General features: G+C 47.6%; 1 protein-coding gene across 1 annotated transcript; it reads left to right on the top strand.

Annotated features, from left to right (window-relative positions):
• Nucleotides 1-4507: 4507 nt before the first annotated feature.
• BPIFA1 (BPI fold containing family A member 1) lies at nt 4508-9389 on the top strand. Its single transcript, XM_036825235.1, has 8 exons — nt 4508-4573; nt 4763-4937; nt 5141-5300; nt 6779-6886; nt 7200-7349; nt 8200-8284; nt 8899-8962; nt 9325-9389. The coding sequence occupies exons 2-8, from the start codon at nt 4778-4780 to the stop codon at nt 9387-9389; spliced, it is 792 nt and encodes a 263-aa protein (XP_036681130.1). The 5' UTR covers nt 4508-4573; nt 4763-4777.
• Nucleotides 9390-18357: the final 8968 nt, after the last annotated feature.

Genomic DNA, 18357 nt, shown 5'->3' with positions numbered 1-18357 from the left:
GACTCCAGATGTTAATTTTTCCTTTTAGTTCATCTGTATTCTCCAGATTTTTCACCAGTGAACACATGTTCATTAGCAATAATATAAAGTGGATATACAGAGAACCACAAACACTGGATATACAGAGAAGAGGTAGCTTCCTTATTTGATCTGTAACTAACCCATTCTTCTTTACAATAACCACTTATTAGAGGGGAAACACCTTTTCAGTCTACTTTAAACCATAGTTCAATTCAGTACATAAAAATGGATCCCTTGATTCACAGAATGACACCAGGAAAGGCTCCCAAACACAGTCACAATCTGATACGTAGGAAGAAAAGGGCATGAACTCCAGTTTCTGACAGACACACTGGGGAGGCATTGATGTCGCCAATGCGGAAATCACTGTCCTGAAATGTTAGCTGGGTGTCCGTCCATGCTTCCTGATGCCCCACGACCCTTGCCCTGCTCAGGGCACTGGAACAAGCAGTACCTGTGCTTCAAGGAAGGGCAACTTCAGCAGAAGCAGAGAGAAGGCTTTTGAGTCTACAAAGCCTGGGTCTCTGACAAAAGAGCAGTGACAGAGAACAGATCAGTGGTTGCCAGTTGCAGGGCAAGAGGGAGCGGGTAACTATAAAAGGGCAGCATGAGCGTATTTAGGGGATGATGGAACTGTTCTGTATTATTGTATAATTGTGGCTAAATAAAACTACTCATGTGTTAAACTCATTGAATTATACACCCAAAAAAAGTCAATTTTACTGTAGGTTAAATTTTTTTAAAGCCTGAGTTGTTTTGTTTGTTTGTTTTGGGGTTTGTTTGTTTTAGTTATAAGATACTATTTCTTTTTTCACTCTCTCTCCCTTTTTTTTGGCCATACCCTGCGGCTTACAGTATCTTAGTTCCCCCACCAGGGATTGAACCCAGGCCACAGCAGTGAAAGCGCTGAATCCTAACCACTGAACTGTCAGGGAATTCCCAAAGCCTGGGTTTTTCAATTTCAAAATTTGGGACATAGGAGACATTAAGAATAGCATATACATGATGAATTGAAGCAAGGTTTCCTGCCCCCAGGACTAGAAAATTTCCCATGTTGGGTTGGTGGAGTGTGAGGGTCCAAGAGAAATTGAAGAGAAAATAGTTCTAGTGGGTTCTGAGAAGTGTCTCATGGCCTTGCTTCTCCCCAGGCAAACCTTGACGTGGGAGGAGGACAGCAGAAACCCCAAGTCGATGTGCAGGATTCCAGAACAGAGGGGTTCTGTGCCCACATTCCCTTCCAGAACCAGGAGAGGTGGCAGGACCCCAGGGAGAGAAAGTTAACTGGAAGTTCTCAGTAGTTCCAGGCAGATGGGCTGCGGCAGTCCCCCTGGGTCCTGCCTGAGACCCAAGGAATCGAGACACAGAACAATCCTGGGTGTCCAGCAAGGGTGTCCAGTAAAAAGTAAATGCTAAATTCGAAGGGGCCTTTTGGACGGGAGGGAAGCACAGCATCTTGGCATCAAGGGGTCAGATGGCATATGGCTGTTTCTATATTTCCAGTCAAAACAGGGACAGGGCAGCCTTCTTCAGATGCCTTGGCACAAATAAAGCCCCTTGAACAGAAATAAAATCCCAAGGGGAAATGGGGAAGTTTTTGTTACTCAGCAAAATGGCATTTGAAACGCTGAACTATACATACATTAGAAAAAAAATATGTAGGGGAGTTCCCTGGTGGCCTAGTGGTTAGGATTCAGAGCTTTCACTGCAGAGGCCCAGGTTAGATCCCTGGTTGGGGAACCATCCCACATGCCGCATGGCATGGAGCAGCCAAAATACAAAAAAAAAATAAGTAAATAAATAAATAAATGAAGGGATTATGTATTTAAAAAAAAAATGTAGGGACTTCCCTGGCAGTCCAATGGTTAAGACTTTGCCTTCCAATGCAGGGGGTGCGGGTTTGATCCCTGGTTGGGGAGCTAAGATCCCACGGGCCTCGCTGCCAAGAAAACAAAACATAAAACAGGAGCAATATTGTAACAAATTCAATAAAGACTTTAGAAAATTGTCCACATCAAAAAAAATCTTCAAAAAAAAAATGTAGACACATGAGTTTATGAACTGAAGTTCATACCCCGTCCCCAGACATTATCCCCCGCAGCCCTGTGAGGTAGATATTATCCTCCCATTTTACAGATGAGGAAACTGAAGTTCAAAGGTTTGGAGGGACTTGCCCAGGGTCACAGGACTTGAACCAGGGCAATATGCGTCCACATCCATCCCCTTTCTGCAGTAACACAAATGCAGCCTCCTAGCTTCAACCCAGCAGCTGTTAGCTGTCCAGTAACAAACTTGAATCCATTCTTTGGCTTATCTGCTTCCGTTTCCCCGAAAAATAGTAGCAACCTGACACAAACCACAAGAGTTGTACCAAGATAACAAAAAAGGGGACCCCTTTGAGGATGACTGACAACATACAAGCTGTGGGAAGAGTCTGGTGAGTGCTTGAATGGATGATTGAGTTCAAGGCCATGGCCCAGCGCCTTGGAGGCATCGGCCAGACTCTCACAGGAAGTGGGAGCAGCTCCAGTGAAGGTCTGACATGAGGGGAAGGCAGCGTGGCTCACTGATTACAGGGGCATCAGACACAGGGGAGAATTCTGACTCCACTCACTCGCTGTGTATCCCTGGGAAGTAATCACCTTCTCTGAACCTTAGTCTCCTTATCTGACATTTGAGGTTCAACAATAACAACCACTCATGACAAAGATGAAGTTCAAGTATGGAAAGCACCTGGCACATAGTAGGTAGTCCATAAATATGCATTTCGCCCTTCTCTCTCCGCTTTTGCTTATAATGTGTTTGGTTCTGCAAGACAAGAGCTGCTCTCACTGGACTAGGGCTTGGACCTCCCTGTCCCTCGTTTTTTCATCTGTAAAATAGACTCCAAAGGCCCAAGTGGTGGTAACAAATGCCTCATTACTTCATTTGGGGAAGGGAAGAAGAAAGGGTAAGGGTAGAAGCCAGGATGTCACACAGTCCCTCAGGCCTGGGAAACTGGAAAGCATTTTCCAGGTTATAAAAGTGGGAGGCATGACATTCACAGACATGGAGGTGCAAAACGGTCAGAGCGTGCCCAAGGCATCCTCATCTCTCAGCCCAGTGATTAAGGGAAAGGACTAGAGCGTGAATGCCTGGGCCCCATGCCCACTGTGAGACTCTGGACGTGTCACCTCACACTCCGAGCCTCCGTTTCCCGCTTGTAGAATGGACGTACTCATTCCCATCCCACACAGGGTTGTGAGGATTTGTGAGGGGCTGGAGGTGAAAAACGATGCCGCGCCTGGCATCCAGCAAGAGCTTGACAAGTATTAGCTGTTGACACTGTTTTTATTGTTATTATTATCCAATGGGTTGAGTCCTAATGATACTGACCAGGGGTTTTGGCCTTCCTTAATCAATAGAAATTGACTAGAGTCCAGACAAGAAATTCAGGCAAGGCTTTATGGGGGCCCCTGCTGCCGCAGGGGGGAGTGAAAACTAGTAACAGGTTCCCTTGCTCACCCCCCGAGGCAGGGCGAGCTGGTTCCTTCTACGGGGTGAAGGTAGGGGTGTGTCCAGGGCTCAGGCTAGAGGGGTGGCTTACGTAGTTTGCCCACCCCTTTGGTGGCGTTGAGTTCAGGGCGCATGCGCAGCACTCTGTTTTGGCTCCTGGCTCTTCAGAAGTGGCAGATGGGTTTTAGGTCTTTTTGTATCTTGTTGTCCATAATTTGCCCCAACTGCCCATGCACGCGGTTATGTTTAGTCCCTTATAGTTTCTTTGTATTTTGTTGCTTGAGGAGACATTTGTCCAGGTACAAGCACTGCAGCAAAGAGTCCCAGGTCCCAGGCCCCAGCCTGTCTCACTGACTCTGCCCCATGCTCTCTGTGTCCTTGGGCACCTGTCCCCGCTGGGCCTCAGTTTTCTCCTCTGCAAAGGAGGGACAGCAACCCCTCCCTCCAGGGTTCTGTGAGGATGTGTAGCCCCCAGCATGTGACTGTCATGTAATTAGGATTCAGAAGCCAGGACACCCCTGCCCTGGAACTGAGGGGTGTCCCAGATGTAGGGAAATCAGAGACAGTTTGACTCTTTTTTGACATTTTGGGAGCAGGAGCCCTCCAACTGGAGAAGAATAATTGGACCAGGAATGGAAAAGGCCTGGATATGAGACTGAGGTCCCTTCCTGGGCTCCGCGAGCTGCCTCTCCCGGTGTTTCCAAATGTGATCTTCAGGCCACCTCAGAGCGTGGGTCCCCAGCCTCAGCCCCACACGTGAAACCATGAAGTCTTGAGTAACATCCCCATCTCAAGTTTTCCTCTGTTTAACTTGTCAATCACACGGCTTAACTGTCCCACCTACTAACGTGACTGGCAATTATTTACTTTGGAGAGCAATTATTACTTTGGTGTCTTACTTTGAAAGACACCACCAGATTGCAGAATTCTGAGTTATCTAGAAACCCATCATTCAACTGCTTGTTTCCGGATTCCCACACTATAAAAGAGGCTGTCTCCTCAGCAGTAGCCAGCAGGGAAGAGGAGACCAAGACATCTACTGGGACGTCTGAGAAGCCAGGTGAGGTCTGCCCATTCCATCCCCCCGCCCTTCCACTGCCTGAGTGTGGAGGACTCAGCCCAAAGCCTGGCTCAGAGGAAACGTGTTAGTTATTGCTATTCACTCCCTGGTGTGCAGGGGCAGGGGCAGGCGGTGGATGGGTTCCTCTCTTGTGTTCGTGCCACAAGGGACCTGTCATTCTTTCCACAGATACTGAATGAGAAGATGTTTCAAACTGGGGGCCTTGTTGTCTTCTGTGGGCTGCTGGCCCAGACCACGGTCCTGCTGGAAGCCCTGCCCTTGCCCCTGGACCAAGCACTGCCCTTGCCTATGATTCCGTCCCTGGCCTCGAGTCCCACAGATCTTGCTGGAAGCTTGACAAGTGGTAAGTGAGAGTCTGTGACAACCTCCTTCAGGGGTGTGTGTGTATGTCTGTGTTAGTGTGTGTGTGTGTGTGTATGTGTGTGTGTGTGTGTGTGTGTGTGTGTGTGTGTGTGTGTGTGGTTGGTTGGGAAGAGAGATAAAAGAGGGCAAGGACTGAGGACCCATAATTGATCTGACCCCCAAGGACCCCATACCCATTTCCAGGTCTCAGCAATGGCCTGCTCTCTGGGGATCTATTGGACACTCTCGAAAACCTTCCGCTCTTGGACATCCAGAAGACTGGAGGGAACACTCCCAGAGGCCTGCTGGGGGGCCTGCTTGGGAAAGCGACCTTACTGACTCCTCTCCTGAACAACATTGTTGAGTGAGTAGCCCTAAAATAGGGCCTTGGACCCCACCAGAGAACCCCCGTTGGAGATCTGACAGCCCCAGGCAGTGGCCCTGAGGAGGAGGGGGTGGTCTGAACATGAGGCCAGGACTCAGGCTGAGACCTTCCTCGTGGTCTGGCAGGGAACACCAGCCCTCTTGAACTAGCAATTGCCCCCAGTCCTAAAGCGCATCCCGCGTCCCCAGCATCATCTATAATCCTCACCATAGTCCTCTGAGGTCAATTTAATAATCCCTAGTTTACAGATGGAAAAACCGAGGCACAGAAAGGTGCCTGTGATCACACCACAGGAGTGATGCAGAGTGAGGCTTCTAACTCTAATTGACTCAAGTCCAAAGGCAAGGTCTTTTCCACTATATTATAGTAATTTTGTTCTCCTCACCTGTGAAATCCCTTAGAAAACTGTGGCCTTTGATGTAAGCAAGAAAGTGTAAGCTACTCTCCTTAATGACATCATCATGTGATGTCCGTGGAACAATCCAAGATGAACAACCCAGGAGCCACCTGAGAGCTCTCTCAGCAAGAGGCAATAGTAGAAAGCTTGGTGCCAGTGAGCTGGCAAAGCCTAGATCCTTCATAGGACTGGGTCAAAGCTTTTCCCATGATTCCTACCCACCCAGGTGCTTGCCCCTGACTAGAAGACAGATAGATAGCCTTGAGTTTGATTTTTATATTCACCATGTACTTGCTGGGTGACCTGGGGCAAGGCACTCAGTCTCTCTGGGCTTGGTTTCTTCATCTGTAAAACGAAGATTATGGTACCCACAGAGAAAAACTGTTGGGAGGACTGAGAAGGTGTAGATCACCTGGCTCAGTGGCTGGCTCAGAGAAGAGACTTACTTACTTCCACCCTCTCTCCATTTTCCCAGACTTCCTGCTTCTCCATCTCCGTGATAAACATTGTTGATTGACCTGCTATTGAAGAACTTGGCAGGATGAGTGATTCCTACCATAAATGTTTGCGAAGGACTTACTCCAATTGCCCAGACATCATCCACTTAGCCACTTACCCATCCATCCATCGATTTGTCCATCCTCCCTCCATCTAACCACTTACTCTTCCATGCATCCACCCACATATCCATCTACCCCCCTGCTCATCAGTCTACAAAGTCAACCAATACAGAGTAGGCCCTTTCTTTGTAAGGCTCTGAGCTGGCATACAGGATGAAAATATAACCCAGACACAGTCTCTATCCTGGAATACCTTATAGACTTGAGATGAGGAGAGGGCCATGTGTGTGTCCGGATCTGACCCAGGGCAGAGTTTGGGAAAAACTGATGTGAGACTCGAAACCCATGTGGCTTTTGCTGCAAGACTCCCCTCCTATCTCCTCCATCCCACCTCATGGGTAGCTCCCACTCTGGGATGGGTAAGGTGGAGTTAGGTGTGGTTTCTAGGTTTAGAACTAGAGGAGTTAATGTTTCTCCCTCCAATGTTGCTCCCTGGGCAGTATGAAGATCACTGATCCGCAGCTGCTGGAACCTGTCCTCCTGCAGAGCCCTGATGGCCAACGTCACTATGTCACCATCCCTCTGGACATGGTCCTTAATGTGAAAATGTGAGTGTGTCCCAAGGGGGAATGGGAGGATGGCTCACCAGAGGAGACCCTGATGACCTTGGGTAGTCAAAAAGAAAAAAGGTGTTGGAGTCTGTCTAACAGACCTGAGCCTCCAACTTCAGCTCATTTGCTCCCATGCTGAGTGACCTTGAGTCACTTGGGAAACTCATTTAACCTCTGTGAGCCTTGGTTTCCCAAGGAAATGAGATGAGTACAGCTGTGGGCAAGATGGCTGGCATTTCTGTCAAGGAGAAAAGCCTCCTCTGCCTTGGGATGTGGTGGGACCAGCTGCAACAGACTGTCTTCTCTGCAGGCCCTTGGTCGGAAGTCCATTGAAGCTGGCTATGAAGCTAAACATCACTGCGGAACTCTTAGCTGTGAAAGATGAACAGGAGAAGTTCCACCTCGTCCATTGCAACTGCACTTTCTCCTCTGGCAGCCTGCAAATCTCCCTGCTTGATGGGTGAGGCCAGAGTGGTGGCTACTCCTGTCCAGAAACAATAGGATGGGATGATGGATGGATGGTTGGGAAGATAGAACAAAGGGAGAATGGATGAGTGGGAGGGTGGAAGGGTGAGAAGATGGATAGGTGGAAGGATGGATGGATGGATGGATGAATAGGTAAATGGTCACTTATCCCTTCTTAGGCCAGGCTGACCAATTCTATGCTGGATTAGGCAACAAGAAATCTGAGTTCAAGCCCCACCTACCTGAGGGGTGTGGCAAGAGATGGAGGGCTTCCCGTGTGAACTTGAACAGTGCTTCCCCAACTTGAGTCTCAGCTTTCTCAGATAACTGCAATATGGAGCTACTTTGGCATTATTGACAGATGCTCTAAAATAATAGATGTGGACATGCTTTGTGCCAGTAAAGGGTAAAATAGCTATGGAGCCTACCTGGGTTACTATTTCAGTTCCTGCTGCGAGGGAGAGGTAGGCAGGTATAATATACAGGAGTCGTCCCTATCATGGCTCACGTTTACTGAACACGTGTTGTGCATCACATGTATCATCTCATTGAGTCCTCATGACAACTACATACTAAGCACTGTTCATTCAGTTATGGATTTTACAAAGCCTTATTGAACACCTACTGTGTCCTGGAACTATGGGTTTATTCTACACGTACCTAGTGTGTGCGCTGCTGTGCAGTGTATCACTCCCTTTGGATGTGCCCCTTGTTGTGGATGCACGTGGGTGTGGATGCACGAGGCCAGGTTCCATGACTCAGGGCTGAGACTGCAGTGGGCACATACCAGTGCTTCTCCATTCCAGCCTCAGGCCCCTGCATGGCCTGTGGCTTTTCTCTTTCAGATTGGGCGCCCTCCCCAGTGAAAGCCTGATTGACAGCATCACTGGGATCTTGAATAATGTCCTCCCTGGGCTGGTGCAGGGCAAGGTAAGTGAGTACAAGTGGGGGCTCCTGATCTTTGGCTCTTAGAGCTTCTCAGGCTAAAAGAAGCCCCTGGGGTGAGCTTTTCTGAGCCTCTCAGTTTGATAAGTAAATTCCATCCATCAGTCTATCTGTCCATTGATCCATGTGTCCATGTTTCTTCTTTTCATCCTTCAAAATGTATTGATTGGTTTCTGCTCTGGGCCAGGCCCTGTGCGTGTCCACACTACAGCTGAAACAGATGGGCTCCTGCCCCAAGAAGCTCCCAGGCCACACGCCCTGTGGCTGAAGACCAGACCCACCCAGCCTATGCTTTGGTGCCTCCTATAACCAGAAACTCACCCCTCCCAGAGTAGTCCACCCTATTCAGAAGCAGATGCCAGATCACAGAGTGAACAGTTCACTGCGTGACTGGGCACCTCACCCATGCCTTCAGTTTCTCCTTCCACCCACTGTGGATGTGTGAACATTCATCTGTGGGACTGCTTCGAATCAGACACTCTCAGATACAGAAAAATGATAGAAAATCTCCCCAGAGAATGCATACTGGGGATGCTGTTGTTGCCAGGGTCTCCCTAAGGTGCCACTTTGCCTAACTCTCCTCTCTGCCCCTGGGTCAGGTGTGCCCTCTGGTCAGTGAGGCTCTCGGTCACTTGGACACCACTCTAGTAAACTCCACTGTCAGTAAGTACCTGCTTCCAAGCCCTCTCTCCCCACTGCAGGAGCAGGGATTTCCCCCAGGGAGCTCTGTCCCTGCACACGTGGGACAGCTAGGTCCCTCCAGCCTCAACTCTCCCCACTTCAGATTTCTTCTTTGCCTTGAATTATCCAGATCATGTTGAGGCATAGACTCTATCTCCCCCCATCAGCCCTGACACTGAGAACAGCTGGGCTGGTTGGTGGAGGCGGTACGGTCCCCTCCAAGCCCTGCCTGAGCGTGGTTGGATCTCAGAGTTCCCATTCCCTAGTCCCAGGCCTCCAGGGGACTGTGAAAGTCCCTGGGCTCCTTCACTCTGGTCTGTGGTTATTGTTTCTTCATTTTCCAGACTCACCGATCTACGGGCTGGAATCAAGGTCTAAGCCTTCCAGGAAGGGACCTGGCCTCTGCTGAGCTGAGTGAGTATTGCAACCCACTCTGCAGGATTTGGGAGCTGGCTTTTCTTCTCCTAGTGGGGGCAGCAGGGGGCTTGGGACAGTGACATCCGAAGAGAGAGACAAACAGCCACATAGACATACACCAAGATGCACAGAGACGTCCACAGAAATGCTGACAGAGGTGGAGAGACACAGGCGGCACCGCAACACAGCTACCAAGAGAAACACACATGGTCGTGGATACGTGCACACACACACACACAAATGCCCGGACACACACATGGTCACTCAGACAGACACACAGAGGCACACGCTCTCATGTCAGCACACGCACACATGTACACACACATGCAAACGTGCCACGCACAAATGGACACACAGACACACACTCAAGCACATGCACAAGGAGCTCCCTGGCCCCGGGCCTGGGCTCCCCTGGTGGCTGAGACAAGATCACCCCAGCCTCAGGGTCTCAGCCTCCTCCCCACCCTCTGGAGGGCGGGTTTGATGATGGGCCAATACCAGCAAGACTCAGGGACTTCGAGGCTCCATTCCGGCTGGGGTCTTCTCCCAACAGAACCATTTCCTGCTGCTCGATCCACCCCCTGCGCAGCACCCGAGGGCTCACAGAAGGCTGGCCCGTGTCCTGGACCATGACACGGCCATGTTTGGAAACCAGAGCAGCCTTCTCTCCAAGGAAACTGCTCCCCCTTCTTTCCCACCAGGCATGTGTCACATTCCATGTTCTTCACCAAATAAAACTGTCCTTTCTCTGCACCAGGTGCCTTCTCATTCTTCACCATCACTGGAGGGCTCATAGGTGGGAAAGTGCCCTGGCCTGAGTGGTTGGAGCTGTAGAACAGAGTTTGGACCTTACATTGGAAATCTTTTTTTTTTTTTTTTTTTTTTTTTTTTTTTTTTTTTTTTTTTTTTTTTTTTTTTTTTTTTTTAAAGAAAGCTGCGTTTTATAGCTACTTTATTTATTTATTTATTTATTTATTTATTTTTGGCTGTGTTGGGTCTTCGGTTCGTGCGAGGGCTTTCTCCAGTTGCGGCAAGCGGGGGCCACTCTTCATCGCGGTGCGGGGACCGCTCTTCATCGCGGTGCGCGGGCCTTTCACTATCGCGGCCCCTCCCGTTGCGGGGCACAGGCTCCAGACGCGCAGGCTCAGTAGTTGTGGCTCACGGGCCCAGCCACTCCGTGGCATGTGGGATCTTCCCAGACCAGGGCTCGAACCCGTGTCCCCTGCATTAGCAGGCAGATTCTCAACCACTGCGCCACCAGGGAAGCCCTACATTGGAAATCTTAATGGTCTTAGGCAGGACGGGAAGATGTTCAGATGGGTGTGGATTTCAGAGGGACTGCTCTGGGGTTCTTAGGATGGGTGGACAGAGTGTTGGGTAGATGTAACACTCCAGGCAAAAGTGATGATACACAAGATACCACGCAAGAAGGGAAAATGGCAGATTAGAGAGATGTCCAGGAGGCGGACCTGGAAGGGTGGAGGTGAGGGAGCAGGTGAGGCTCCCGTCCGTGTCTCAGGTGGGGAATCCCAAAGGTAACTGGAAATATGGGGGGACGAGTTGATTTCAGCAGGAATATTATGCCTTTAGCTGTGGCCCTGCTACGTGCAAGTGCCTGGGGGACCACGAGGGAGACGTCCAGGAGGCTGATAGATACACGTCCTCTACCATCTCTCTTTTGCCTACTTGCATCCAGTCATACTGGCCTCTTCTCTGCTCTCTCAGCAAGAGGATGATGAAGATGACAAGGAGGAAGTGTAGGAGGAAGGACAAACTGGTCCAAAATGTTCATTGCTGAAAGGCTTGGGAAAGATAAGCACAGAGAAGGGTCATGGGAGTTGCATATGAAAAGATTACTGATGCTCTGGGTGAGAGTCATATTTTTAGAGGAAGAAACCTGATTTTAAGGAACTGAGAAGAGAATGGGATGTAAGGAAGTTGAGACTGTGAACACAGGTAAGATTTATGAAAAATTGGTTGCAAGAAGGAAGAAGAAGGGCTACCAAGGCTGGGGGACGTTGTCCCCTCAAATAAAAAATAAATATGCTTTCACTGTTTGAGGTCCTTAGAGAATCAGCCCCACTCTTTCACTCCACAGCTGAGGCCTTGAGTTGTATGTGAATGACTTGCACAAGGTCACAGAGTAACAAAAAGGCAAATCAAGGACGGAAACATCTTAGACATTGAGAGACCCCACTGACCTTGTGAGAATGAACAGATTCAGGCTGGTGGTTCTCAACTCCTGCCAAACACCTGCCATCGTGTCCGGACCCACCACTATCCCCACTTGCTATTGCCACCAACCAACATGGTGTCAGGGGAGGACAGTCCTGGGGTTCAGAACTGCAAGAAGACTTATTGTAGGAAACCAGCGCGTCTTCTAGTGAGGGTTTACGAGGGGAAACATCTTCCACACTCACAGAAGTAGAAGATCTTTGAGCTCAGGATGAGTAGTTAAACTCTGTAAGCAGCTGAATGATTGTTATGACTGTGAAAGACCTGAAATACAGAAAGGACCTTCCAGACTGGAAACCAGCAATCAGGACCTGACTTGGAGAGAACCCAGGCATTAACTACCTTCATGTCCTCTCTGGGCAAGCATTAGGTCAGGACTGAGAGTCCCCCAGGGCTGAGGCCCCGAGGATCAAGGTGGATAAAGACGGGCACATACACACACCTGGGACTATAGCACTGGTCCTGCTGCCCTCTGACCATGGCACCAAACTGCATTCCTGCCTGGACACACACCCACTGTCCATCCCTGGATACTATTTTCTTCCTACTGCTCCCTGGACCTCTTCCTATAGCCCACTGATGGGTCCTTCTCTCCCCTAACAATTTCAATTCCTAATTAACCAGTCTAAGATTCCCCTGGATACAAGTGACCTGGTTAATCAGAACACATTTATGACGTATAATAGGACATTTTCACATTTTAAAAGCTCTTCAGAAGGATGTCAGTGGCAATGGCAGATTAAAGACCTCCAAAAATTCTCTCCTACATAAAAGCAAACAGAAAAACGGCGAAAATTGTCCGAAACAATTTTTTCAGAACTCTGGAAATTAACCAAAGGCTTGCAGCAATCCAGGGCCGGGGTTGGGGGTGGTGTTTATTCAATAAAAAATGGCTGAATCTTGGTCAGAACAGCAAGCTTTGTGACATTTTAGCTTACGCATCTCCCACTTTCCAGCTCCACAGTAGACTTGAAAACCAAAAGCCCATAATCTTGGTGAAAACCAGCAGCCTGGCAGCCACAGAAGGCCGGCAGAAGGGGATTGATTAGAACAACTTCAAAGCCTCATTCCCGGAGAAGTGTCATTGTTTGACGGGTCTGTTAGTTCCCTGGAGGACCCCATTCTCAAGGCTGTCTTTACTTGACCTGACTCAGAGTTCAGCCAGTCAGTATGAATCATCTTTTCCCCAAGGACATTTGTCAAAATAGTACACAGGCCTTAAGACTGGGTCCCCAGGAGTCTTTAACTCTCAAGCTAGTCCACATTCAAGTCATCAGGAACTTGTCATAATGACCTTTTAAATGTTCCTGCCAGTCACCGGCTCAAGCAGCCTCTGCTTCAGGTAAGATGATCTTGACTATAATTCTATGTGTTTATCTCTCTCTCCAGATTTCAGGATGGCAGTTTGCCCTATGACCTCAATTCTCTGATGGATCTAAGCATTAATTTTCAGTTCATTGAGCCCTTTTCTTGTTGTGAGGATGGGAGTGACAACTTCCAAGCTCTGTACACGTGAGAGCTGAAGTTAGAAGTCTGAGTTTGCCATGGTTTTCACCAGTTAGTTCCGTTTAGCTAGAGGATGGGCCCCCAGAGTCCCCCATACTGCCATCCTGAAAGTGAGACTTCTTTGGAAGTTGTTAACCATTATTTCTTCAAATTTATTTTCTGCAACTACTCCTTTTCTCCTCTCATTCTGGGACTCTGATGACATGAATGAAGCTTTTTTGTTAGAGTCTCTCTGGTCACTGAGGCTCTCTTCATTTCTTTCAACCGTTTTTTCTTCCTCTTATTCAGATTGGATAACTTCTATTGATTTACCTTCAATTTAATTGACTATTTCCTCTTTCATCTCCACTGTGTTGCTGAACCTATCCGCTGAATTTTTTATTTCAGTTACTTTTATTTTTACACTCTAAGATTTCCATTTAGTTCTTTTTTGTAGATTCCATCTCTCTTTTGAGACCTTTGTCTTTCCATTCGTTTCAAAAGTGTTAGTCCTTAATTCTTGGAACATGTTTATAATATCTGCTTTAATGCCATTGTTTGTTAATTTCAATGTCTGGATAGTCTCAGAGTTGATGTCTCTGAGTTGTCTGTTCACTTGAGAATTTGTCAGACTTTCCTAGTTAATTGTATTTCAAATAATTTTGGGCTGCATACTTTTTAATACTATGTTATGAGACTCTGGGTCTTATTTAAATCCTATGGAGAATATTGGGGGGGGGGGTGTTTGTTTTAGTATGCAATTGACCCAATTAGAATCTAACCCAGTTAAGTTCAGTTTCCAACCTACCTCCTGTGGGCTGTGTTTTTAAACAAGGGGTTTCCTCCATTGTCTTTCTCTCATAAGGGTCCCTCTTCCTAGTCCTTGGATCAGAAAGAGAGGACTTCTCTTGGAGCTCTTTCTGTTCACACCCGTACATAGTTCCATGATTCAGACTGTCTTTGGGTCCAGCCTGAAAGATATAAGTGGGATAAAAACCCAGGAAACTCAACTACGGATCATTCATTCTTTAAGTTATGACTTCCTTCCCCAATCCACCATTTATGTTTCAGAATTCTCAGAGAGCCACTTCATTCACTATGTCCAGGGGGTTCATTTCATTCCATAGGAAGGACAGTGTGGAGTATGCTTACCCCATCTATTTCAGCTCTCCAATCTGCAAAACCAAATGGCTTATGACACATAATGGTGGACTACCAGAAATTTAACCAGGCACTCTCATAGATGTACTATCTTTATTAGAACAGTTGAATGCAGCCTCTGGTACTTGGTATGTAGCTATTTATCTGGAAAATGTGTTCTTTTCGATACTCGTCAGATAACGAGTCCAGAAGCAGTTTGCATTCACTTGGCATGGACAATGGCACACATTCAGCCTTGCCCCTGCTCTGAGTCACAAAATAGTCAGAGGGGTCCTCTCATGTTCATGTTCTAGTTACTGTTGCTGTATAACATTTCACCCCCAAATTGAGGAGCTTGAACAACAATACTCATTTCGTGGTGTTCCCTGGTTTCTGTGGGTCAGAAATTCAGGACGGCTCAGGGGGAAGCTCTGGTTCATAGCCTCTCCTGTGATTGCAGCTTTGCTTGTAATCGCTTATTTAATCCTCCACACAGCCCTCTGAGCTAGGTACCATTATCATTGGCCTCCCTTTGCAGAGGCACAGAGAGGTTGAGTAAATTCCCTAAAGTCACCCGGCTGGGTGAGGTGGGTCTGGGACAGGAGCCAGGCAGCCAGGCCCACAGGAGGAACATCAGAGGAGCTGTGACTCATTCCCCATCCCACACCCCACTCTGCCCCCCAGCACCAGCCCACAGACCCCGCAGGCATTGAAAAGAGAGGCAGGAAGAATGACAAGAGCAGACCCATTGAGCCTGACTGTGGGCCAGCCTCTGCTCTAAGCATTCTTTGTAGGTTAATTAAATTAATTAATCAATCCTCCCAGTAACCCTCGAGGCTTGCATTGTTACTGCCCCATTTCACAGATGCAAAGCCTGAGACACAGAGAGATGGGGTCACTTGCCCAAGGAAGCACACCTGTAAGTGTGGAGGTGTCTGGCTCTAGTAGGCTCTATCTTGTCTCTGGATAAATTCACTCGCAGTCCTCGCCCTTCGTCGCAGGCTCTGTGAGCCTGCCTTGTCCAGTGGCATTTCCTCTTGTAATTCTGCAGAGGCTGCTAAAGACTCCATAGGACACGCATGGCAAATATCAAAGATTTTCAATGAACTGGAGTTGATGCGCCAGGGGAATGAAGACTGCAGGTCTCACCACGACCGTGAACACTCTGGACCACAAGGGGGCAGAAGCTCCATCCAGCCCAGGGTCCTGCCTAGCAGAGGTGTTCTCAGGAGGAAAGGGGGAAGGCGGGTCATCCACAAGGACCAGCCATTCAGGGCCACAATGTCAGCCTTAAATGTCAGCCAGTGGAAAGGAGGGAATGTGCTTGAGTTCTTGCCCTTGCACCATGCATCATGTCTCTGTTTGATCATTAATTTCCAGCTTCAACAACTTGACTTGTTTTATCTCTCCCCGTCCTCCCCCACCGCCTAACTCACAAGGGCCTGGGTCTGCTGTCTCTCAGACTTTTTCTTCTCTCCCAAATCTTCATCATAAAACTTCAGCAGTTTCTCTGCCACCTGCTTGTATTCTCTTTTCTATCCCCAACTCTCCATTTCATTCTTTTACTAATTACACTCAATGGTAACGTCTCAGAATTTGCTCACTTTTTAAAAATTGGAATCTCAATTTTATGGTATTAGTTAGGACAGAGCAAGGCTGTGCTACAGTAACAAAGGAGCCCTGAAACCTCAGTGGAGTAACACTATAAAGTTTGATTTTTCACTCCCACATTCACTCCACACACCATTTTGGAGTGATACTGTCTGGAATGCACAACCTCTTCTGTCACCAAGACAGGGTAATGAGGGCTGGCAGATGGGCAGGACATCATTAAAAGCTGGGCCAAAAAGCGGCATGCTTCACTTCTTTCACATTCCACTGGCTAGCCATTCTCTTCCCCTGAGCCCCAGTCTCCTCATCTGAAAAGGGGGGATAATCACAGAACCTGTCTGAGAGGGGTTTTGTGGGGATTAAGTCAGGTGATACATATAAAACACGAGTCAGGCTCAAGAAACAAGCTATTATTATCATTCATGCCAACTATTTCCTGGAATAGCATTTCAAGCAAATTATTTGAGCCTCATTTTATCATTGAAAAAAAAAGGGGGGAGGCATAATAGTACTACATTCAGCATTATTGTGAACACAAAATAATGTGTACAAGACCTGGCACATAGTAAGTGCTTAAGAAATGTTGCTGCCCTGAGTTAGCTTCAAAATCTTTCTAGAAGGAATCATTGGTTCCAGGGAAGAGCAACCAGGATCTAGGAATTGGACACACAAGAGAGAATCAGCATCAAGGTCAGTCAGGGTTTGATCAGCATAGAACCACTAGGAGTGATGTGTATAATAAGGGATTTATTGTAGGGCTCCCTTATCCCTGAAACTCATGGAACTGTAGGAGCAAGTTGAACGGGCTCTGTTAAGTTGTTGTCTTTGCATCTGATGCTGGAGCCTGAAGTCAGCAGGGCAGGCAGACAGGAAGGGAAGATGGATGTGGAGTGGGGGAAGATCAAAGACAAACTGGAACCTGCTTCTGTGTCTCCCCACCTCCAAGGCTCCAAGTTCAAAGATGCAGGGATGCTGGGGAGAGTTCCTGCTCCTCCGGTGGATGATTTTGAGAGCCCAAGCACTTGATAAGGCAGTGGAGCAGAGCCAGAGACTGAGTGCTGGTCCAGACCCTGCCCCTACTTGCATGTGACCCTTAATGCAAAGTAACCAAGACCAGTCACAATCTCACAGCCCTCTTGAGCATTAACTGTGATGCAGCAGAGCAGAACTCACTGCATGGCATCCTCCTTTTTGGGACTCAGTCTTCTAAGCTGTGAAATGGGAGACTTTCAGCATTTGAGTCCTTGTTTCAGAAGAAAACTCTCTGCCCTGGAAGGGCACCATTTTATTTATGTTGCAGCTAAATACTTCTCCCCTTGTATTAGTTATCTACTGCTGTGTAACAAGTTATCCCAAAACTTTGTGGCTCAAAACCATAAACATTTATTCTATCACAGTTTCTGTAGGTCAGAAATATAGAAAGAGCTGGGTGATTCTGGTTCAGGGTCTCCCATGTGGTTTCAGTTAAAATGTTTTCCAGGGCTGCATCTTCCGAAGGCTTGACCAGGGCTGGAGAATCTATTTCCAAGATGATTCACGCACATGGCTTTTGGCTGGAGGCCTCAGTTCCTTGCCACCCAGACTTCTCCATTGGGCTGCTTGAATGTCCTCTCAACATGGCAGCTGGCCTCCCCCAAAGCAAGTGATCCAAGAGAAGGAAAGAGGGAAGCTGCAGGACCTTTTATCACCTTGTCTTAAAAGTCACACATCATCACTTTCTGCCATATTCTCTTCATTAGAAGTGAGTCACTAAATCCACTCCACACCCAAGGGGAGAAGAATTAGTCCTGTCTCTTGAAGGGAGCATCAAAGAATTTGGATGTGTTTTAAAACCACTATCCCCCTCTCCATTCCAGATATTCCCATGGACATTGCCCTCAATGACCAAAGGCTCAGAAGCATATTTTCCCAAGCAAACAAGCCTTTCCTCCTTAGATAAAATCTTTAGCCTCCCTAGAAGGTGGAAGTGGTTACAATCCAGTGTTTGGATTTTATATTATTGCTGTTGCAACTGTTTGTTTAATAGCAGTTTTTCCTTCCCACCACATTCAAATCAGACAAAAGTAGAAATACTCTGATTGAAGTGGAGATAAAGGGCACAGTTTCAACATTTCTGCCCTTTGTCAGTGTCTTTGCCAGCAGTGATGGTACTTCCCCTGGTATGTGAGATGACTTGAGACAGAGTATGAAATCCCAAAGGAGAAACATTTTTGTTCTCTTTTTTATTCTTTTTCCCTTCCTCTGACCACAGGAAGAAGAAAGTCTCAGTTGGGAGCTAGTCTGTCTTTACTACTTTGCGTGATGCTGCTACAATCCCTCTTGAGAGAGATAGATCCTCCAGTTGTTCTCACCACATTATCCCATAAAACTTAACATTTTTCTTTTTCGCTTGTATCTACTTTGTGGTTATCTTCTATTTCTGAAAGTTGATGCTGGGGCTTTTAACTGAAAATTGTGAAGTTTCCTATTACAATAGATTTTCTTTAAAA

The sequence above is a fragment of the Balaenoptera musculus genome, chromosome 15 (genome assembly GCF_009873245.2).
Source record: "Balaenoptera musculus isolate JJ_BM4_2016_0621 chromosome 15, mBalMus1.pri.v3, whole genome shotgun sequence".
In the NCBI taxonomy this organism is placed as follows: Eukaryota; Metazoa; Chordata; class Mammalia; order Artiodactyla; family Balaenopteridae; genus Balaenoptera; species Balaenoptera musculus.
The sequence above is the reverse complement of the archived record's forward strand: the minus strand, read 5'-3'. Positions and strand labels throughout refer to the sequence as shown.